The sequence below is a fragment of the Cebus imitator genome, unplaced genomic scaffold (assembly GCF_001604975.1).
Source record: "Cebus imitator isolate Cc_AM_T3 unplaced genomic scaffold, Cebus_imitator-1.0 Scaffold217, whole genome shotgun sequence".
NCBI lineage: Eukaryota > Metazoa > Chordata > Mammalia > Primates > Cebidae > Cebus > Cebus imitator.
In genome coordinates, this window is record NW_016107532.1 from 623,641 (window position 1) to 647,559 (window position 23,919).

The 23,919-nt window shown below is 36.8% G+C and overlaps 1 protein-coding gene across 8 annotated transcripts in view; it reads right to left on the bottom strand.

Moving 5' to 3' along the window:
• The window catches only part of TANC2 (tetratricopeptide repeat, ankyrin repeat and coiled-coil containing 2), a 437,594-nt gene that overhangs the window by 132,170 nt on the left and 281,505 nt on the right, over positions 1-23,919 (bottom strand). For all 8 annotated transcript variants that reach the window (XM_017549227.2, XM_017549226.2, XM_017549224.2 and 5 more), the window contains one exon: positions 10,337-10,462. In XM_017549227.2, the coding sequence (XP_017404716.1) occupies positions 10,337-10,462 (126 nt within the window). The remainder of the gene's footprint in view (positions 1-10,336; positions 10,463-23,919) is intronic.

A 23,919-nucleotide genomic window follows, 5' to 3' on the forward strand; every position in this document is an offset into this window, starting at 1 on the left:
TGTTGGCTTTTAAGGTGACATACATTTATTTTTGGGAATATCAAAACTGGCTATTTTAATTAGTTGACATTTAAGATAAAATATTCTAAAATGAACTCTCATTGATGAAACAGCCTTTCATTTATGGTTCTACAAATGAAATAATCTAGTTCTTTAATTTTATGAGTATCTGGGGAAGTTATTCCACAACAAACCTTTTATATGCTACAAGATTGAAAAACTTAGATCATTTTACTAAACTACAAAAAATTTTGCGAAGTGTTATCTAAGCAAATTTATTGGCATTATGGTTACTTTAGTAGATCTAGTCACTGTTAGGGAAAATAATAAGATTAATTGGGAAGCTTATTCTTTAAATCTAATGTAGATCAAATCATCAAAATGGCATAGGAGTATGTTATTTTTCTTTACTGCACTTAAGGCATTTAAAAATATTTCCAGTGATACATCTTGCAGAGTTAGATGTCATGATTAGAGTTTTATTCATGTTACTCTACAGTCTTTTTTTAAAGTGAGTATGTGAATATTAGAAGATTAACTGGTTTATAGACTCTTCTCTTCCTCAAAGGCTACTTTTCTCTTGCAGGTCTTGTGAAAAACTTGTCATGTATTAGCTACTGCTAAGGTTTTCGGACTTTAAGACATAATTTACCAAATAAGACTGGTTTATTAGATTTGTGCACATATCTAGAGTGACTTTATTTATTTTTAATTATTATTTTCTTATAGAGTGACTTCAATAAGTAGAGGTTTGCTTTAAAAAAATCACAACCAGACTACTCCAAAAAGCATAGACTAGTATCTAGCAGACATTCAAAGACATTTTCAGACTTTCAGGTACTCTGCAGAAGAGCTGGTTGGGGTGAGAGGGACAACCTCATACAACTAAAACTTATAATCTACCCATGTAATATTTACTACAGGAAGTTATATGCATGCAAACTTATCCTTGGATTTTGAATCTACTTAAGAAGAAAATTTAATTTTACTTGTAGAGATGCAATAATGAACAATGAGGTAGAAAAGACTGACGGAAATATTCTCTTGTAAATGTGAAAGCCAGCCAGGCAACGATCAAGATGACTAAGCAACCTAGGGATGTGTGACTCAGTAGGCTAATGTAAGAAGAGCATTTAGCTTCATGACATGCATCTTAGTCATCTTTATAAAGGATTCATTGTTTCAAAAGAGTATGGGACTCATAAATGGCGTCAAGTACGGATTTTATAAAAATGAAATTTATTGCTTTGATAAAACCAAGTTAACTGTGGCAGGGCCAATTTCACATAAATTCTGCCAATGAATCAGACTATCATTTGCACATACGCCCTCCAACCTAGTGTCTATTAAAGTAGCTAATAACTAAACACAAAGCCTCTGAATGGCCTTTTATGTAATGAGATTTAGTAAAAGTTCTAAGGAAACCAGCATATATTGAGAAATGAAGTTTTAATTAACGATGTATAATTTCTTCAAGTAGAAGAGTATGGATATAATTTAAGACCAGGTGGGTTAGGGTCTCAACATTAATTTACCCTAAGTAGCTACCATTCAAAGTCACTATGCTAGAATTTGCTTTGTATATTTTAACTCCTCCTGGTTCTCTTTATATATCCCATTATAAGATTTATTAAATTTATCCATAAAAATAAACTATTTCTTCCTTCCTTGTAATAGGCAGCAAACTTAGTTTCTATCCTTCTCTGTGGAATAAAAGCTTCCATTAAGATGATCAGAAAGAGTGGACATTTTCAGGTGGGTAATTTCTAGCATAACTCCACATTAATATAATGGTGATTAAATTAAAAAATATGAACGCCAAAATAATTTAAAAAAATTTTTTTTGAGACTGTTTCTCAGGCTGGAGTGCAGTGGTGTGATATGGGCTCACTGCAACCTCTGCCTCCAGGGTTCAAGCGATTCTTATGCCTCAGCCTCCTGAGTAGCTGGGACTATGAGCCTGTGCCATCATGACTGGCTAATTTTTATATATTTTTTAGTAGAGATGGGATTGTACCATGTTGCCCAGGGTGGTCTCAAACTCCTGACCTCAGGTGATCTGCCTACCTCAGCCTCCCAAAGTGCTGGGATTACAGGCATGGGCTACCGCACCCAGCTTAATTTTAAAATTTTAAGTTAAAAACTTTATTTGTTAAATTAATTCAAATTAATATCTATCAAAGACCTTAGGCTTTGGGGGTAGAAAAGGTGCTTGTGGTAGGTTAGCTAGCTATATAACGTGTCCTAGTACACAATCTATGACTTTTATCATTAGCATTCAAGCTCTTGGATGGTTGACGGCTAGGAATCTACTAACTTGCTGTAAGGAAACCTTGGCCAGTAGACTCACATGATCTCTCCCTTGTTGGGATGGGTTTCTGGAAACATCAATTTTAGTAGAACACTTGTTCAAAACAGCTGTTTTGAAGAGTTAAAAAAAAAACAACTTTTTACTAATGAAGCAATGTTGATGTCAATATCTCTGCTTCAGCAGTCAAAAGACCATTATTATCAAACAACTGCAGTTACTATAAGGCAACTGTTAAATTAATTATGTGTGTACTCTTAAACCATGTTCATGCATAACATATAACCAGCTCTCAAACTACATATTTTTGCATTTCTGTAAACAAATTATATGGACCTTGAGATATAAAGCTTATCTTCAATTACAACGACATTCTCTAAACTAGTGGTTTTAAAAGTGTGATCTGCAAAATCACCTGGAAGGTTTGTTAAGACATGGCTTGCCAGCCCCTCTCTCAGAATTTCTGATTCAGTAGGTGTGAAATGGGGTTAAAGAATCTGCATTTCTGAAAACTTCCTAGTTAAGTCCACTCCTGCTGGTCCCATGACCACACAGTGAGAGCCACCGAGCTCCTCTACTGCAGTAGTCTCAGTGAGAGGTAGCATTGAAGGGGGTGAAAAGTCGTTGGATTTGGAAGTCCTCTGGAGGGGCAGAGCCAACAAAACAACTTTTTAAATATCATGATCCTAAAATAAAATAAAAGTGTCATCTGGGGATCCCTAGATTCTTGAGATGTTCTTGGAGTTTGCAAAGTCAAAACTGTATTTATAGTACTAAGAGGTTATTTGCCTCTTCCTACTATCATTCTTTCACAAGAGTACAGTGGAATTTTCCATAGCTTACATGACTTTAACATGTAATGGGTCTATCATTTATAAAAAAATGAATAAATGAATATTTCAATAATCCCTATTATTTTAAAAAATCTATTTTAAACAAAGAGTAATATTTAACATATTAGTTTTCATTTCTAATATGATAATATCAATTTATCCCATATAAGTAAAAGTTCAATTTTTTCTTTTTTTAAATGAGACAGGGTCTCATGCTATCACCCAGACTGAAGCATAGGAGAGCAATCATGGCTCATGGCTCACTGCAGCTTTGGTCTCCCAGGCTCAAGTGAGCCTCCCACCTCTGCCTCCTGAGTAGCTAGGACTACAGGTGCACACCACCATGCATGGTTAATTTTCAAACTTTTTTTGTAGAGATAGGGTCTTGCTATGTTGTCTAGCACAACTGTCTCTGCTAAGCTTCTGAGCCGGAAGCCAAAAGCCTACAACACCTGGTATTTCTAGGCGATTTCCTGTCCAAGTATGAACCCGTTTCACCCTGCTTAGTTTCCAAAGGTAAGTCAAAAGCTTACCCTTTTTAAAATGAGTATAAAAGGGTTCTGGGACCAAAAAGTTTGAGAAACGCTGCTCTTAACAGAATAATACAAAATTCTGCTTATATGAAGTTCCCAATCAATGCTTGCCATCTCAAATGTTCTTTAGATATATAACCAGATGGATATTATTTCAGACAGTCTCTATACTTGGAATCGGTCAGTCTATAAACTTAGTTATCTACTGGGTACACTACAGTGTATATGAGCATTGACTACCCTCTCTAGGATCACTTAAAACCAGAACTGTGATTAAAAAACTATTTCAGAATAAAATACCTAGGAATACAGCTAACCAGGTAGGTGAATTATCTCGCCAAGGAGAACTACAAAACACTGTTCAAAAGAAATCAGAGATGACACAAACATATGAAAAAATATTTTATGCTGATGAATAGGAACAATCAGTATAATTAAAATGGCCATACTGTCAAAAGTAATTGATAAGATTCAATGCTATTCCTATCAAACTACCAATGACATTCTTCACAGAACTAGAAGAAACTATTTTAAAATTTATATGGAACCCAAAAAAGAGCCCAAATAGCCAAGGCAATCCTAAGCAAAAAGAACAATGCTGGAAGTACCACGCTACCGGACTCTGAATTATACTACAGGACTGCGGTAACTAAAACAGCATGGTACTGGTACAAATGGACACATAGACCAATGGAGCAGAATGGAGAACCAGGAAACAAGACTACACACCTACAACTACCTGGTCCTCAACAAAATTGACAAAAACAAGCATAGGGAAAGGACTCCCTATTTAATAAATGGTGCTGGGACAACTGGCTAGCCATATGCAGAGGATTGAAACTGTATTCCTTCCTTACACCATATATAAAAATTAACTCAAGATGGATTAAAAACTTAAATGTAAAATCCCAAACTATAAAAACCCTGGAAGACAACCCAGGCAATACCATTCTGGACACAGACATGGGCAAAGATTTCATGATGAAGACACTGAAAGCAATTCCAACATGAGCAAAAACTGACAAGCAGGATCCAATTAAACTAAAGAGCTTCTGTACAGCAAAAGAAAATATCAACAGAGTCAACAGACAACCTAAAGAATGAGAGAAAATTTTGCAAACTATGTCTCTGACAAATGTCTAATACCCAGAATCTACAAGGAACTTAAACAAATTTATAAGAAAAAAAGAGACCACATCATTAAAAAAAATGGACAAAGGACACAAATAGTCACTTTTCAAAAGAAAACATACATGCAGCCAAAGGCATATGAAGAGCTCAGTGTCAGAACACATGGACACAGGGAGGGCAACAGCACATACTGGGGCCTGTTGGGGGGTATGGTGCAAAGGGAGAGAGATCATTATAACAAATACCTAACACATGCGAGGCTTAAAACCCAGGTGACAGGCTGATGGGTGCAGCAAACCACCATGGCACATGTACACCTATGTAACAAACCTGCATGTTCTGTACATGTATCCCAGAAGTTAAAGTAAATTTTTTTTAAAAAAGAAAAAGAGCTCAATGTCACTGATCATTAGAGAAATGCCAATCAAAAGCACAGTGAGATGCTGTCTCATACCAGTGAGAAAGACTATTAATAAAAAGCCAAAATATAACCGATGCTGGCGAAGTTGTGGAGAAAAAGGAACACTTATACACAGTTGGTAGGCGTGTTTTCCACAATCAGTTCAATTATTGTGGAAAACTGTGTGGCAATTCCTCAAAGACCTAAAAATAGAACTGCCATTCAATCCCACAATCCTGTAACTGGGTATATGCCCAAAGGAATATAAACTGGGTATATGCCCAAAGACACATGCACTTGTATGTTCACTGCAGCACTGTTCACAATAGCAAAGACCTGGAATCAACTTCAATGCCCATCGATGGTAGATTGGTTAAAGAATATGTGATACATATATACCATGGAATACTATAAAGCCATAAAAAAGAACGAGATCATGTCTTTTGCAGGAACACGGATGGCGCTGGAGGCTGTTATTCTTGGCGAACTAATGCAGGAACAGAAAACCAAATGCCACATGTTCTTACTTACAAGTGGGAAATAAATAATGAGAACACATGGACACATAAAAGGGAACAACAAACACTGGGGCCTACTGGTGGGTGGAAGTACAAAGAGGGAGAGGATTAGGAAAAATAATGAATGGATACTATGGTGATGAAATAATCTGTACAAGAAACCCCCAGGATACAAGTTTACCTATGTAACAAACCTGCACATGTACCCCTAAATTTAAAATAAAAGTTAAAAAAAGAAACCTATTTCATAGAACTTGTTGGAGTATCCTTTAAAATGTAGAAAGAGATACCTCTATTCTGAAGTGGAAAGATATATCTTAATGCAGACTAAAAAAGGCTTTCAAAAAAATAACCATTTTATTACTTTTTTGGGGGTAGTTTCATTTAATCATAATCAGAAGGAAAAGATGTCAAACTAAAATATAATTACAATTTGTATATTCCTTTAAATAAAATTAGAAAGCATGATGTGACATGTTTTTAAAAATTATTCCAGGAAAACAAATCTGATTCTTTTTCTGAAATAAAGTACAACATTGTGGATATGATAATCACAAGTTATAAAGGCCTGCCAAGCAGGTCTGCAGAAACATAAGGAAAGTTTATCTGCTCAAGTTTGCTTTCCTTTCTTGATAATGTGTTTTAAGTTTTATCATAAGGCATATAATTCATCTGTAAACAATATTCAAGATAACATGTTACATTTTGAGAGAAGAATTCTGAACTAGTATTACTAGTTTTATACTGCTAAGTAAACCCCACCCTGCTTCTTATGGATCAATGCACCCAGCTGGATGGCACGTTCTAACCATTTAGACTGCTAAAAGGAAAGCTCTTGAAAAATAAAGATGACCTCAAGGAACTGAAACACTAATATCATAGCACCTTTGTCAATGAACAAACTCCAGCTTTAAGTATCACTGTAAATGATATGACACTATTTGCAAGGGATATGAAATTAGTATTTTTAGAAATTCATTACTTAGGCAAAGCCCTTCCTAAAGATTTAGGTAAGCTTTGGAAAAAATCTCTGAATATGCTTTTGTTCTTTCACTGAAGATTTCAGCTGAAGATCAATGCAATGGAAAAGATCTTTGTTGTGTTCCAGGTAAAACTGGTATCTGTGTGTAAACATCAAGCTCACTAGAATATATCTGTTAAAGACTTTATTAAATCTTCAGATGCTAGAAGCAGATAAGTGCTATCACATATCAACAGAACTCAACATAAATGTTTCCCAAAAATTACACTGCTAAAATCTGTCAATTAATTTTGTTTTCTATATAGCATAACACCTATCATTCAACGATTAGTGAAGCAGAAAATAAAGTCAACAATGTATGTATTTTAGTAGTGAGATACAAGATGATGCCAAGGTGGCAGATTTTCAATCAAATCTGAAGGTCCATAAGATCAGCAGTTCTGTCCAATCTTCATTAAGGTGTGCATTCGGGTCTGGGCACAAATCAATTATTTGGTGTCTCTCTCTCTCTCTCTCTTTTTTCTGTTATACTTAAAGTTCTGGGGTATATGTGCAGAATGTGCAGGTTTGTTACATAGGTATACATGTGCCATGGTGATTTGCTGCACCCCATCAACTTGTTATCTACATTGGGTTTTTCTCCTAATGCTATCCCTCCCTACTCCCTCAGCCCCCAACAGGCCCCAGTGTATGATGCTCCCCCTTCCCTGTGTCCATGTATTCTCATTGTTCAACTCCCACTTATGAGTGAGAACGTGTGGTGTCTGGTTTTCTGTTCTTGTGTTTCTTTGCTGAGAATGATGGTTTCCAGATTCATCCATGTCCCTGCAAAGGACATGAACTCATCCTTTTTTATGGCTACATAGTATTCCATGGTGTATATGTGCCACATTTTCTTTATCCAGTCCATCTTTGATGGGCATTTGGGTTGGTTCCAAGTCTTTGCTATTTTGAACACTGCTGCAATAAACATATGTGTGCATGTGTCTTTATAGAATGATTTATAATCCTTTGGGTTTATATCCAGTAACGAGATTGCTGGATCAAATGATATTTCTAGTTCTAAATCCTTGAGGAATCACCACACTGTCTTCCACAATGGTTGAATTAATTTACATTCCCACCAACAGTGTAAAAGTGTTCCTATTTCTCCACATCCTCTCCAGCATCTGTTGTTTCCTGACTTTTTAATGATCACTATTCTAACTGGTGTGAGATGGTATCTCAATGTAGTTTTGATTTGCATTTCTCTAATGACCAGTGATGATGAGCTTTTTTTTTTTTTTTCATGTTTTTTGGCTGCAGAAATGTCTTCTTTTGAGAAGCGTCTGTTCACACCTTCACCCACTTTTTGATTCAGCAAAGTCTAAGGACACAAAATCAATGTGCAAAAATCACAAACATTCCTATACACTAATAACAGACAGAAAGCCAAATCATGAGTGAACTCCCACTCACAATTGCTACAAAGAGAATAAAATACCTAGGAATATAACTTATAAGGGATGTGAAGGACCTCTTCAAGGAGAACTACAAACCACTACTCAAGGAAATAAGAGAGGACACTAACAAATGGAAAACCATTCCATGCTTGTGGATATGAAGAATCAATATCATGAAAATGGCCATATTGTCCAAAGTAATTTATAGACTCAATGCTATCCCCATCAAGCTACCACTGACTTTCTTCACAGAATTGGAAAAAACTGCTTTAAATTTTATATGAAACCAAAAAAGAGCCCGCATAGCCAAGACAATTATAAGTAAAAAGAACAAAGCTGGAGGCATCACACTATCTGACTTCAAACTATACAACAAGGCTACAGTAACATAAACAGCATGGTACTGGTATCACAACAGATATATAGACCAGTGGAACAGAACAGAGGCCTCAGAAATAATACCACACATCTACAACCATCTGATCTTTGACAAACCTCACAAAAACAAGCATTAGGGAAAGGATTCCCTATTTAATAAATGATGCTGGGAAAACTTGCTAGTCATATGCAGAAAGCTGAAACTGGATCCCTTCCTTACACCTTATACAAAAATTAATTCAATGTAAGACCTGGAACCATACAAACCCTAGAAGGAAACCTAGGCAATACCATTCAGGACAAAGGCATGGGCAAAGACTTCACGACTAAAACACCAAAAGCAATGGCAACAAAAGCCAAAATTGACAAATAGGATCAAATTAAACTAAAGAGCTTCTAAACAGCAAAAGAAACTTCATCAGAGTGAGCAAGCGATCTACAGAATGGAGAAAATTTTTGTAATCTATTCTTCTGACAAAGGGCTAATATCTAGAATCTACAAAGAACTTATTTGCTCTTTTGATCAAACTTATTCAGGCTTTAGATATAATCAATCTAAAATACTGCTTGATGTATTTCCATCACAGATGCATAGGCCATGCAACCGACATATGGCAAACTGAAGAACTGGCAAGCAGGACGGACAAAAGGACTGGGAACTACATGTATACAGCTTAAAGTAAGTAACAGGACAAGGGGTGAGGAAGAGAGCTAAGGAAAGATGAAAATAATCTGTAAGATAAAATTAAAAACACACTTGTGGTAAAGCTAGAGACTGCTAAAATACCAGAGAAGAACTGTTAAAAGCTATCAGAGATAGTTTGGTTAATTTTGAGGAAACAAGAGGCACAGAAATACCAATAAGAGGCTCCTCAACCAAACCATCATTATAACAAAATGAAAATCTTTAAAAAGGTCAGGTGTCAGCTTGCAGAAGCATGTAGCATGCCACAAAGAAGGTAAGGCAACAGGTACCTGAATGGGAAAAGGATAGGTTGTGTAGATCTTGCTAGGCCAGGATTAAAGGCACTTTCTAAAAGACGAAGATAATAAAAGTATTGCATGTTACTAGAAATGGCCACTGAAACAAAAACAAAAACAAATTCCCTAGAAAAATACAGCTTGAGTATCCCTTATCTAAAATGCTTGGGAACAGAAGTGTTTTGAATTTCAGATTTTTTTGAACTTTGGAATATTTGCATATATATAATGAAAGATCTTGGAGACAGGACTTGAGTCTAAACAAGAAATTCATATGTTTCATACGCACCTTATACACATAGCCTGAAGGTAAAACAAAGTTTGACTGCAAACCATTACATGAGGTTAGGTGTGGAATTTTCCACTTGTGGTGTCATGATGGCACTCAAAAAGTTTTGGATTTCGAAGCATTTTGGATTTTGGATTTTCAGATTAGGCATGCTCAACTTATATATGATGATCAGCATAGTTCACCTGCAATTTGGCTAGGGGTGAATCTGGTCCATAGTCACTTCTGAAATCCAAGATCTTAAGGTTATTTCCCCCATTACCACAGCCCTTTACATTTGTTGTTTCTTTTAGAATTTCGAGGAACCAATGCTTTCAAATGTTGATAACTATACAATGCCTGTCTACGGAGAAGTACAATGTATTTGTGTTTATCTTTCTCTAGACTCAGCAGAAATAAACTGGTCACATGCTAAAAGGGATCATTTCACTTCTTAAGGGAGGTTTAAAGAAGTATGGAAATAGGAAACAAAGGAACTTTTTGGCTTTTGCCCATTTCCATCTGTTCATGGGCATCCTTAAAGCCCTTCTGTGGTTCTAACCTCTTAAATCCTGCTGTGTGCGAGCACCACCCATACTCTGTCTTGGCATTCGTAGAGAAGTTCTCAAAGGTGTATGTCTCTGCTCATCCAGGTAAGCAAGGTCTTCCAAGTGGGCAGAGCTGGTGGCTGACAAGAAAGAAAAGCTTAGTTAGAATATTTAAGTTTAGAAAACATCTTTCAGCTAGTCGGTATTTCCCAAACATTGGAATCAGGGCTTACTGCAGCCAAAAATATATATTCAAAATATGTAATACATACAAAAAACATATATTTTATGCCTTTAAAAATCCAAGTAAGTGGTTTTTAAAAAATATTAACCCTTCATGTCACTTGCTAGTTTAAGACAGTACATAATAAACGTGTAATTGCTAAGAGATTCTATAACCTTAAACAGGGAAATTAAGTATTTCCTATTCGAAAAGAGAAACAAACTAAGCAAATAAACATAAAACCCTACTTCATAAAATAAATAGATAATGGTAGACGTGAGATTTAAAACGAAAAACAAAATGCTAGTCCAAAAGCTTAAAATGCCATCGTGACTCTGAATGTCTGGATCATGAAAGCTGCAGTGAAAGTAACAAAAAGGGAGTTATTTCATGTTATCAAAAGAAATAGTAAATGGGTTTTTACTAAAAAAAATGAGTGAAAGAAAAATTCATTTTGCACCAATGTTCAGATTATAAGAAATACTAGAGTATCCATTTTATTGTTTGAAAATATTAGCTACCAGTGGCTCTGTCATAACCTACCCTGGGCTAGCATCACTGACTCCATCTTAGCTGTAAACTCCAACCTAGCTCCCCCCTCCCTACCACAGCCCCTGTGGGTGCATAACTGGGCCACACTGACGCTGTGCTTATGCCGTGCTGACTCTGTGCATATCCCACCATATAACTTATGTAACTACTTCCTGCTTGGCAAGCACACCTGCTATGGTGTATAACTCTCTTTGAACCCTCCTTGGCGATTGTTTGGAAATAATCTTAGTAACCAACAATCCTGGGAACTTCCACCTCCCTAGGTTACTGCTTAACTTGCCTGTTCTGCTTCTATAAAATTCTGCTTCAGCTAGGCTCCCCCTCCCCTACCTAAATGAAGGTATAAAGGGAAATCAAGCCCCTTCCTTGGGCCGAGAGAACTTTGAGCATTAGCCATCTCTCAGCTGCTGGATAATAAAAAAGACTCTTAATTTGGAACTCAGTGTGTGGCGCATTCCTTCTAACTCGCTCAAGTTATTACAGCTCATGCTTGTAATCCCAGCACTTTGGGAGGCTGAGGGTGGATTGCTTGAGCTGAGGGATTCTAGACCATCCTGGGCAACATAGCGAAGCCCCATCTCTACAAAAATGTACACAAAAATTAGCCAGGCATGGTCTCAGCTAATCAGGGGGCTGAGGCAGGAGGACTGATTTGAGCCTGGGAGGTCAAGGCTACAGTGATCATGCCACTGCACCACATCCTGGGCAACAGAGAGAGCCCTGTATAACAACAACAACAAGAAGACAAAAAAAGGATGAAAATATTAGCTATCAACTTGCTACTAACAACTGGTTTGAGGTGGTGTGAGGGAGAAAAAAACCTTGAGGTTATCTTTTCATGGCTGCTGGGCCTCAAAAGTTTTGCCACCAAATACTTGGGGAGTATATTTCTGTATAGAAGAAATTATATGATGTGTTGAGATTACAGGTCATTTGGCTTGTAGACTTTATAATCCAAAATTTTAATCAAGAAATCTAATTTTGCCACCAATGATATATACTACCTTACCAAATACCTATTTATAAATAAGCTCTTCAATATAAACTAAGAAGCAAAAGAGGAAGGGGAGACAGCTCAGAATTCCCTCAGCATAAGGAAACAAGAATGATGACGGTAAGTAAACTTACATCTCCAACCTCATATATAAGTTGTTTATGATGATTGACATTGGATACTGATACTCATTTGTTAACAAAAAAAATTTCATCACTGTGTCATAGCAATACTTTTACCACAGTTTCTATTCTATAGGAAAAAAATTGACTAAGGAAACATTTTACTAAAGAATGCAGCAGATAGCAGTCAAAACAATATTTTATTAAAACTACAGGAATGGTATGGATCTTAAAGGTTGTCTCATCTAACACCTGTGTAATGCTCAACTCTTTATCTCTATCAAAGTAGTTGTACAGTTTTTGCCTGAATATGTACAATGGCAGGAGCACATTATCTCTTGATACACCATATTTCAGCTTTGCATAACTCTTGTTATTAGGAATTGGGTTCTTTCTTTACTTCTTACCCTTTCTTTCTCTTGATGGTATAGATGATTCTTCTGTTTATATCCAAAAGAGGAAAGAATAATCTTTTTAAAAGTTTATTACTAAGGTGAAAAGAACTAAAAGGAATGAACATGTATTTATTAACCACCTGTAATGTGCTGGGTAGTGTGCAACATGCTTTTCTTGAATTATGCCTTTCATTTTAAAGAGAAACAAAAAAATCAGAAAGTGTAACAATGAAGATATTCCATCTATTCTTTTAAGAGATATGCATGGGCTTCTTGCCTGGAGAGATGCTTGGAAGATTCCTATGTCTTTGCTAAGAATTCCCCCACAGGTAATTTTTGGCCTCTCCCATATTAGGACAATAATATTAGGATATTCTGAGCACAAATATGCCCCTAATTTTACTAAAACTACTACAAGCATCATCTCCCTTACCTTCCTGGATATTTTGAACATGAATATTACCTAAAACTTACTACATAGTTACAACACATTAATCATTACATGAATCCTCTGTATTAGGATATCCCACTTTTCTTAAAGATATAGATTCCAATTAATACGTATTCCATAGCAGCTCTGAAAATGGGTCATTAATCCCAAACAGAGGCCACAGGGAGACATGTCAATTGATTAAGATGATATAGGTTGAGTATCCCTTATCTGATATACCTGGGACTAGACGTGTTTTAAATTTTGAATTTTGGGAGAAATTTTGAAATATTTACATTATGTTTACTGGTTCAGCATCCCTAATCTAAAAATATGAAGTATGAAAGACTCCTGTGAGCATTTCCTTTGAACATCATGTCAGCACTCAAAAAGTTATGAATTTGGAGCATTTCAGATTAGGGATACTCAACCCGTAACTGATTCTAAGCAGAAGCTGTTACCAAAAACCTTCCTCTGCACAAGGACTACATAGAACTCAGAAACTGTTGCAACTATTCTAACATAGTAAACTCCTGATACCATGATATTTAGGGTATGGTAAATATACTTGGGAGTGATGTTGGCAACAGGAGAAATCACTAATGTAGATGACAGGTCCATGGGTGCTGCAAACCACCATGGCATGTGTGTGCCTATGTAACAAACCTGTACATTCTGCACATGTACACTAGAAGAATGTACCCAGAAGAGATAAGTATCTAATCTCTTATTTTAAAACACGAGGGACAATGACTAAAACCATCCCTACTGGTATTCTAATGTTTCTGTGAATTCTTTCTTTCTTTTTTGGGGGTTGAGAGGAGCTTAGGTCAAGACTCAGGACTGGCCCTAGCCCATAGTTGTTTCTTATGTTTAATCCAATGCCTCTTGCTTTAACCAAAGTCTATTTTTTTTGTTCGATTCTTTACTGATATGTATGCAGCTACTTAAAAAAAAAAAAAAAAAAAAAAAAGAGGACTACTAGGGATTCAGACCCATCAAGAATGAAGATTTAGGACATCCTACCAGGGGAAGAACCCTGACTAAATGTGGTTGTGGCTTAGGGCAAAGGACACATGGAATAGATAGCAGATGAAAAAAGTTACAAATAGCAGCTGGGTGCGGTGGCTTGTGCCTGTAATCTCAGCTACTAAGGAGGCCGAGGTGGGAGGATCTCTTGAGGCCAGGAGTTTAAGACCAGCCTGGGCATCAAAGCAAGATCTCATCTCTGAAAATTAGAAAAAAAAAAAAATTGGTTGGGTACAGTAGTGCCAGCTACCTGAGAGGCTGAGGTGAGAGAACTACTTGAGCCCAGGAGTTTGAGGCTGAAGTGAGCTATGACTGCACCACTGAACTCCAGCCTAGGCAACAGAGTGAGACTCTGTCTCTTAAAGAAAAAAAATCAATCTCAGTTTCATAGCTAGCTACAGAAAGGAAGACTATAGCAGCTATGCATATTTTGTTCTTTGCTTTTGTTATATTTATGTGTGTGTCATACTAATTTATTCTCTTTCTCGCCTCTCTTCCCTTATTTTATAAATAAGTTTTGGTGTAAATTAACTTTCCAATTTAGTTTTTAGATAACTATTCAGATAGGACTGTGCCAGAGTTTGAGGAATAATTAACATAGCCAGTGATGGATAGTGTTATATCATCTAAACACAGTTAAAGTGACTGTTGCAACTAACCTCATTTTGGAGAGGGAAACATGCTTTCAATTACATGAAAGATACTTGCATCTTGTTAGGTTAAAATACAGAGTTTGTTGTGCTGCAAATGTTTGGAGTTTCAAACATGTATAGTTTGGAAGCTCCAATACATATAGAAGGGTGAGTATGGATGCTGGTTAGCCAAAAAGATGTACTTTGTTAATTATTAAGGTTATTGGAGAAATAATCTACCCCTTCCTGTTCCTATCAGGAACAGGTCTTACTTGTTCAGCCAGGCATTGGCAGTTCATTCAAGTAGCAGAAGCTGAATCTAGTTTGCAGTTTTTCCAAGGGAGGTGCGACTAGCCTCATCTTACCACTTCAGAGACATTGGCACTGGGTGACCAGTGCGTTGTCCTCCGAGGTCTGGGCCTTATCTCCACAGAGCCCTTCTTGGAGCCCTTCTATCAGCATCAGCTAAGCAGGATCCCTTTCATGGGGATGTAAGTGTCAGCTTTGTGAGGCCTTTCTTCCAAGCTTGTATGGTTTAATAATTCTCACCTCTTCTTGTTTCCTTAGACCCACAGGTGGTAACTACCTCCTGCAGTTGCTAAATCCATGATACTTCAATGTTTTCTTTTTACTTTTTCAATTCTTTAAACCTAGTTAATGATTGTTTTTTCTTTTCTGAGATAAGCTAGTCACTCTGTCAACCAGGCTGGAGTATAGTGGCACAATCACAGCTCACTGCAGCCTCAATCTCCTGGGCTCAAGCCATTCTCCTGCCTCAGCCTCCCAAGTAGTTGGTAGGCTGAGGCAGGCGCACACCACTGTACCTGGCTAATATTTAAAAACAATTTGTTTTGTAGAGATAGGGCCTTGCCACATAGCTGCGATTACTCCCACCTTAGCCTTCCGAGTAGGCGTGTGCCACCACTCCTGGCTAATGTTTTGCAGATGCAGGGTTTTGCCATGTTGCCCAGGCTGGTCTTGAACTCCTGAGCTCAAAGTGATCAGCCCACCTTGGCCTCCCAAAGTGCTGGGACTACTGATGTGGGCCATTGCACCCAGCTGAGAAATCTTAAAAGATCACCTAGTGTAAATACCAGGTAGCTATAATCTGTAGACCAAATATGGCCTGCTATCTTTTTTGTTAATAAAGTTTTACTTGAACAGAACCCTGCTTATTCATTTAAATACAGTATCTTTTATATCAGAGCTAAGCAGCGATACAGGCCATGTGGCCTGCAAACCCTAAAATATTTACTAGCTGCCTTTTAATAAAAAATTTGCTGACTCCTGATTTATTAATATCCTCTCATTTCATGATTAGAAAACAGTGGAGTGACTTGTCTAAAGTGATTCCCTCACTGACAACAGAGTGACCATGAAGCCAGGTACCCCAACTCTCAGTAAAGTGAGCACATCCTTCCTTCCCACTTTAAAGCTAAACAGCTTCAAATCTCTTTTTAAAAGCTTATTTTTCATTTCTTATTCATCTTTGTCACTTTCCTTTAATTCTGTTTTTTGGTTTCAAAAAGTAGTAATAGAGACCTTGCTAATGCAGAGTAATGTACCTTGCATAACATATACTAATAAATCACAGCTCTCTGCACTTGAAATAGTTTCTGCCAAAATATTATTTTCATAAGAAAATAAAAATAATTATAGGGGACTTTTTAAGCTGATAAACTGAAGAGTAATTTGAAAAGAAGATTAATGAAAATAAGTATCTTCTATTCACATTAAAACAAAATTCAAATAAAATCTTAACAGCTAGGTAAGTGACAGAAATTTTTGGTTACCATTATTATGGCAATATTAATGGCACAGTATATCATTTCAAAGCAAGATTCTAGGAGGGTTCATTTACTAAAATAGCTCACACTAAAATGGTTTGGGACGTTTTAATTAAAAGAGGCTATATTTTTCATTAATAGTGAGTAAAAACGATAATAGAAATGTATAAAACGGAGTGGAGCAAAATGCTGCATTAAGAAAAAAAGCCTAGGAGGGGAGGCAGAAAAAGAAGTCCAACTAATACCCTTCAATGATTGTTCCCCTGTCCTCCTTCCTGCAGGAACACCAAACTGAACAACTATTCACAGAAGAAAGCACCTTCATAAGACCCCAAAATCAGGTGAGCAATCATAGTACCTGGTTTTAACATCATATTAAAACTTTGGGTGCATGTGACCTAGTGAGACACTAGCTGGGGTGGCCAAGGGCTTGCTAACATCACCCCTCCACTAAATCCCCACACTGCAGCTCACAGCTCTGGGAGACTCCTTTCTTTCATTTGAAGAGAAGAGCGAGTAAAGAAGACTTTGTCTTACAACTTGGATACCAGCTCAGCCACATTAGAATAGGGCCGCAGGAAGAGTTACAGGGCCCCTACATCAGGCCCTATCTCCAAGAATACATTTCTAGACACACCCTGGGCCAGAACGGAACCTACCTTGAAAGGAAGGACCCAGTACTGGCAGGATTCATTACTTGTTGACTAAAGAGCCCTTGGGCCTTGAATAAACATCAGCAATACCCACGCAGCATTTGCCACAGGCCTTGGATGAGAACCAGGGCCATGCTGACTTTAGGTGTGACCCCGTGTATTCCCTGTTTGAGGCAAGACTCCTGCTTGAGAAAAGGAGAGGGAGGAGTGAAGGGGACTTTGTATTATGGAGTAACAGCTTGCCCACAGTGGGGTAAAGCACCAAGAGGGCTTCTGGTTTCCCCAATTCGAGGCCTTGGCTCCTAAATGGCATTTCTGGACCTGCCTTGGATCAAAAGAGAGCCTCCTACTCTGAAGGGAGAGACCCAGGCCTAGCAGCATTCACCGCAAGCTGAATGAACAGCTCTTTAATGCCCAAGGCAGGTCCAGGAATGTTGTCCAGGAGCCAAGGTTGACTCCAGGCCCTGGCTCCTGGACAGCATTTCTGGACCTGCCTTGGGCATTAAAGAAGAGGTAGAGAAAGACTGGGGTAGAATGTTTATTCAAAGGGATAATAACAGAGAACTTTCCAAACCTAGAGAAAGATATCAATATTCAAGTAAAAGAAGGCAATAGAACACTAAGCAGATTCAACCCAAATAAAATTATCTCAAGGTACTTTCCCAAAGGTGAAGGATAAAGAAAGGATCCTGAAAGGAACAAGAGAAAAGAAACAACATACAAAGGAGCGCCACTATGTCGGGCAACAGACTTCTCAGTGGTAATCTTACAGGCCAGTAGAGAGTGGCATGACATATTTAAAGTGCGGAAGGGAAAAAAAAATTCTATTGTAGAATAGCGTATCCAGAAAAAAATATTCTTCAAACATGAAGGAGAAACAAAGGCTTTCCCAGACAAACAAAAGCTAAGGGATTTCATCAACACCAGACCTGTGCTTTAAGAAATGCTAAACGGAGTTCTTCAATCTGAAAGAAAAAGACATTAATGAGCAATAAGAAATTATCTTAGGTACAAAACTCACCCTAATATAGTTCACAGACCACTGTAACTGTGGTTTATAAACTACTCATATCTTGAGTAGAAAGCCTAAAAGTCAAACCTTTCAAATATAATAATGACAACAACTTTTCAAGACACAGACAGTATAGTAAGATATAAATAGAAACAATAAAAAGTTAAAAAGCAGGGGAGATAAAGTAGACATGAAGTTAAAGTGTAGAGAGTTTTTATTAGTTTTCTCTTTGCTTATTAGTTGGTTTGTTTTTGCAATCAGTGTTGTTATAAGTTTGAAATAAATGGGTTACAAGATATTAGCTGTGGCTGGACATGGTGGCTCACATCTGTAATCCTAGCACTTTGGGAGGCTATGGCAGGTGGGTTGCTTGAGTCCAGGAGTTCAAGACCAGACTGGGCAACATGGTGAAACTCCATATCTACAAAACACTACAAAAAAATTAGTTGTGCCTGTTGTCTCAGCTACTTGAGAGGCTGAGGTGGAAGGATCACCTGAGCCCAGAAGGTGGGAGTTGCAGTGTGTTGAGATCACGCCACTGCACTCCAGCCAGGATGACAAAGTGAGACCCTATTTAAAAAAAAAAAACAAAAAACAGATGTTATTTGCAAGCTTCATGGTAATCTCAAATAAAAAATCCAACAACAGATATACAAAAAATAAAAAGCAAGAAATTAAAACATACCATCAGAAAAAAAAAAACAACACTTTCACAAAAAAGAAGACTGGAAGGAAAGAAAGAAGGAAGACCACAAAACAATGAGAAAACAAATAACAAAATGGCAGGAGTAAGTCTTTCCTTATCAATAACAACACTGAATGTAAAAGGAATAAACTTTGCAATCAAAAGACACAGGGTGGCTGAATGGACAAAAAAAAGACCCAATTATCTGTGGCCTATAAGAAACATCCTTTAACCAACAAAGATATATACAGACTAAAAATAAAGGGATAAAAAAGATATTCCATGAAAATGGAAATATTAAAAGAACAGGAGTAGCTATACTTATATCAGAAAAAATAGATTTCAAGACAAAACTATAAAGAGAGACACAAGATCACTACATTATGATAAAGGGGTCAATCCAGCAAGAGGATATAACAATTGTAAATACATATGCGCCCAACACTGGAACACCAAATTATTAGAGCTAAAGAGACAGACAGACTTGAATACAATAATATCTGGAGACCTCAACACCCTACTTTTGCATTGAACAGATCATCCAGACAAAAAAATCAAAAGAAACATTTGACTTAATCTGCATTATAGACCAAATAGATTTAATAGATATTTACAGAACATTTCATCCAATGGCTGCAGAATACACATTCTCCTCAGCACATGGATCAAGGACAGACCATATGTTAGATCACAAAACAAGTCTTAAAGAATTAAAAATAAATAAAACTCTGATCACAATGGAATAAAATAAAATGAGTAACAAGAGGAACTCTGGATACTATACAAACACATGGAAATTAAACAATATGCTCCTCATGACTAGTGGTGGGTAAATGAAGAAGTTAAGAAGGAAGTTAACAAATTTCTTAAAACAAATTAAAATGGAAACACAACATACCAAAACCTACAGGATACAGTAAAAGCAGGACTAAGAGGAAAGTTTATAGCAATAAGTGCCTACATAAAAAAGGTAGAGGCTGGGCGCAGTGGCTCATGCCTGTAATCCCAGCACTTTGGAAGGCCAAGATGGGTAGATCACCTGAGGTCAGAAGTTTGAGACCAGCCTGGCCAACATGGTGATACCCCGTCTCTACTAAAAATACAAAAATTAGCCAGGCATAGTGGTGGGCATCTGTAATTCCAGCTATTCAGGAGGCTGAGGCAAGAGAATCACTTGAACCCGGGAGGCAGAGATTGCAGTAAGCCAAGATCGCACCACTGTACTCCAGCTGGGGCAACAGAGTGAGACTCTTTGTCAACAACAACAACAACAACAAAAAGGTAGAAAAATGTCAAATAAACAACTGAATCATACATCTTAAAGAACAAAGAAAACTAAACCCAAATTTAGAAGGAAAGAAAGATTAGAGCAGAAATAAATAAAATTGAAACAAAAAACACAAAAGATCAATGAAATAAAAAGTTTTTTTTGAGAAGATAAACAGAATTGACAAAGTTTTAGCCAGACTAAGAAAAAAAGAGAGAAGACCTAAGTAAAGGGGATAAATCAGAGATGAAAAAGATGAAAAAGATTTTGGCCAGGCTGGTCTCAAACTCCTGACCTCAAGTGTTCCACCCATCTTGGCCTCCCAAAGTGCTGGGATTACAGGCATGAGCCACTGTACCCAGCCTCTGCCTTTTTTATGTAGGCACTTATTGCTATAAACTTTCCTCTTAGTACTGCTTTTACTGTATCTTATAGGTTTTGGTATGCTGTGTTTCCATTTTAATTTGTTTTAAGAAATTTGTTAATTTCCTTCTTGACTAGAAGACTACTATGAGACTACATAGAGACTACTATGAGCAACTATATACCAATAAATTGGAAAAGCTTGAAGAAATGAATAAATTCCTCAACACACACAACTCACCAAGACTGAACTATGAAGAAATGTAAAACTTGAATAAACAAAGTAATGAGATCAACGCCATGATGAAAAGACTCCCAGCAAAGAAATGCCCAGGACCCAGTGGCATCACTGCTGGATTCTACCAAACATTTAAAAAAGAACTAATGCCAATCCTACTCAAACCATTCAAAAAAGTAGAGGAGAAAAGAATATTTTCAAACTTATTCTATGATGCCAGATTACACCGATTCTAAAACCAAATAAAGACACATGAAAAAAGGAAAACCACAGGCCAATATTCCTGATGAACACTGACGCAAAAATCCTCAACAAAATACTAGCAAAACAAATTCAACAACACATTAAAAAGATCATTCATCGTGACCAAATGGGATTTATCCTGGAGATGCAAGGATGGTTCAACACAAACAAATCACAGTGATACATCATGTCAATCATCATATCAATAGAACGAAGGGCAAAAATAATACAATCATTTCAATTGATGCTGAAAAAGCATTTGATGAAGTTTGACATCCCTTCATGATAAAAATCCTCAAAAAACTGGGTACAGAAGGAACATACCTAAACATAATAAAAACCATATGCAACAGACTCACAGTATCATAATGAATGGGAAAAAACTAAAAGCCTTTCCTCCAAGATCTAGAACAAGAGAAGGATGCTCACTTTCAGGACTGTTATTCAACATACTTCTGGAAGTCTCACCTAGAGCAATCACACAAGAGAAAGAAAGAAAGTGCATCCAAATTAGAAAGAAATAAGTCAAATTATCCTTGTTTGCAGATGATATGATCTTATATTTTAAAAAGATTTTATAAAAGACAGAACTAATAAACATATTCAGTAAAGTTGCAGGATACAAAATCAACATACAAAACACAGAACCATTTAATATGCCAACAGCCATCAAGCTGAAAAAGTAATAAAGAAAGTAATCTCATTTATAATAGCCACAAATAAATAATTAGGAATATACTTAACCAAAACGCTGAAAGATCTCTACAATGAAAACTATGAAACAATGATGTACGAAATTAAAGAGGACACAAAGGAATGGAAAGACATTTTATGTTCATTGACTGGAATCAATCAATATTGTTAAAATGTCCATACTGCCCAAAGCAATCTACAGATTCAAAGCAATTAAATCAAAATGCCAATGACATTCTTTACAGAAACAGAAAAATTAATCCTAAAATTTATATGAAACCACAAAAGACCCCAAATAGCCAAAGCCATCCTGAGCACCAGGCACAGTGCTCATGCTTATAATCCCAGCACTTTGGGAAGCCTAGGCAGGTTGACTGCTTGAGCCCAGGAGTCTGGGACCAGCCTGGGTAACATGGCAAAATCCTTTCTCTACCAAACAACAACCCCCAAACCGAAAATTAGTAGGGCATGGTGGCACACACCTGTAGTCCCAGCTACTCAAGGTCTGAGGTGGGAGAATCATTTGAGGTTGAGGTCCAGGGAGGTCAAAGCTGCAGTAAGCCATAATTGTGCCACCCAAGCCTGGGTGACAGAGTGAGATCCTATCTCAAAAAACCCAAAAACCAAAAACCAAAAATCAAATCAAAATGGATTAAAGACTTAAGTTTATGAGCCCAACCTATGAAACTACTAAAATAAAACACTGAAGAAATTTTCCAGAACACTGGTCTGGTCAAAAGTTTCTTGAGTAATATCTTAAAAGAATAGGCAACCAAAACAAAAATGATCAAATAGGATCATATCAAGTTAAAAAGCCCTGTTCAAGGGAGGAAACAACCAAGTGAAGAGACAACCCACAGAATGGGAAAAAATACGTGCAAACTATCCATCTGATGAAGGTTTAATAACCAGAATATATAAGGAGCTCAAATAACTCTATAGGAAAAGAAATCTAATAATACAATTTTAAAATGGACAAAAGATCTATTGAATAGGCATTTATCAAAAGACATACAAATGGCAAACAGGCGTATGAAAAGGTGTTCAACATCACTGACATCAGAGAAATGCAAATCAAAACTTCAGCAAGATATTATCAAATGGCTTTTATCCAAGAGACAAGCAATAATTTATGCTGGCAAAGATGTGCAGAAAAGGGAACCCTTGCTCACTGTTGGTAGGAATGTAAATTAGGTCAGCTACTATGGACAATAGTATAGAGGTCCCTTAAAAAATTGAAAATAGAACTACTATATGATCCACTGCTAAGTATACACCCCAAAAAAGGAAAATTAGTATCTGCAGTTCCATGTTTGTTGCAGCACTATTGATAATAGCCAAGATTTGGAAGTAACCTAAGTGTCCATCAACAGAAGCCTGGGTTAATAGCGCCACTGCACTCAAGCCTGGGCAACAGAGCAAGAGTCCTTCTCAAAAACCAAAACCAAAACCAGAGGACTAAGTAAAGGAAATCTGGTACCTGTATACAATGCAGTACTATTCAGATATAAAAAAGAATGAGATCCTGTCATTTCTAGCAACATGGATAGAATTGGAAGTCATTATGTTAAGCGAAATAAGCTAAGCACAGAAAGACAAACTTTGTATGTTCTCAGTCACATGTGAGAGCTAAAAATTAAAACAACTGAACTCACGGAGGCAGAGAGTAGAATGATGGTTACCAGAGGCTGGGAAGGGTAGCTGGGGTAGGGGTAGTGGGGATGGTTAAAAGGTACAAAAATATAGTTAGACAGAATGAATAAGATCTAGTATTTGATAGCAAAACAAGGTGGGCTATAGTACACAATAAATTATTGTACATTTAAAAGTAACTAAAAGAGAATAGTTGGAATGTTTGCAATAAAAAGAAATAATCACTTGAGGTGATGGTTACGTCACTTCCTCTGATGTGATTATTACACATTGCATGCCTGTATCAAAATATCTCATCTACCCTATAAATATATACATGAAAATTACATACGACCCTTAAAAATTAAAAAGAAAAAATGCCTAACACACTGAAATATTTAAAAGAAATTATACCCATCTAATATTTTAAAGATTAAAGTATGAGAGGTCTTATACTGTGGAGTACATATTCCAATTAAATTACAGTCATGTAATTCATTTTAATTTTTATATCAAAAAATCTGGCAAGTACTTTTAGCCACAGGTTTAGTTTCTCACGTTTAGCTTCTTATATTTAATAAAAGCTGTTGGTTTTAAAATATAAATGTTTTGCGTGGTCTTCTTAACAGGTTAAGCTAATCTTTACT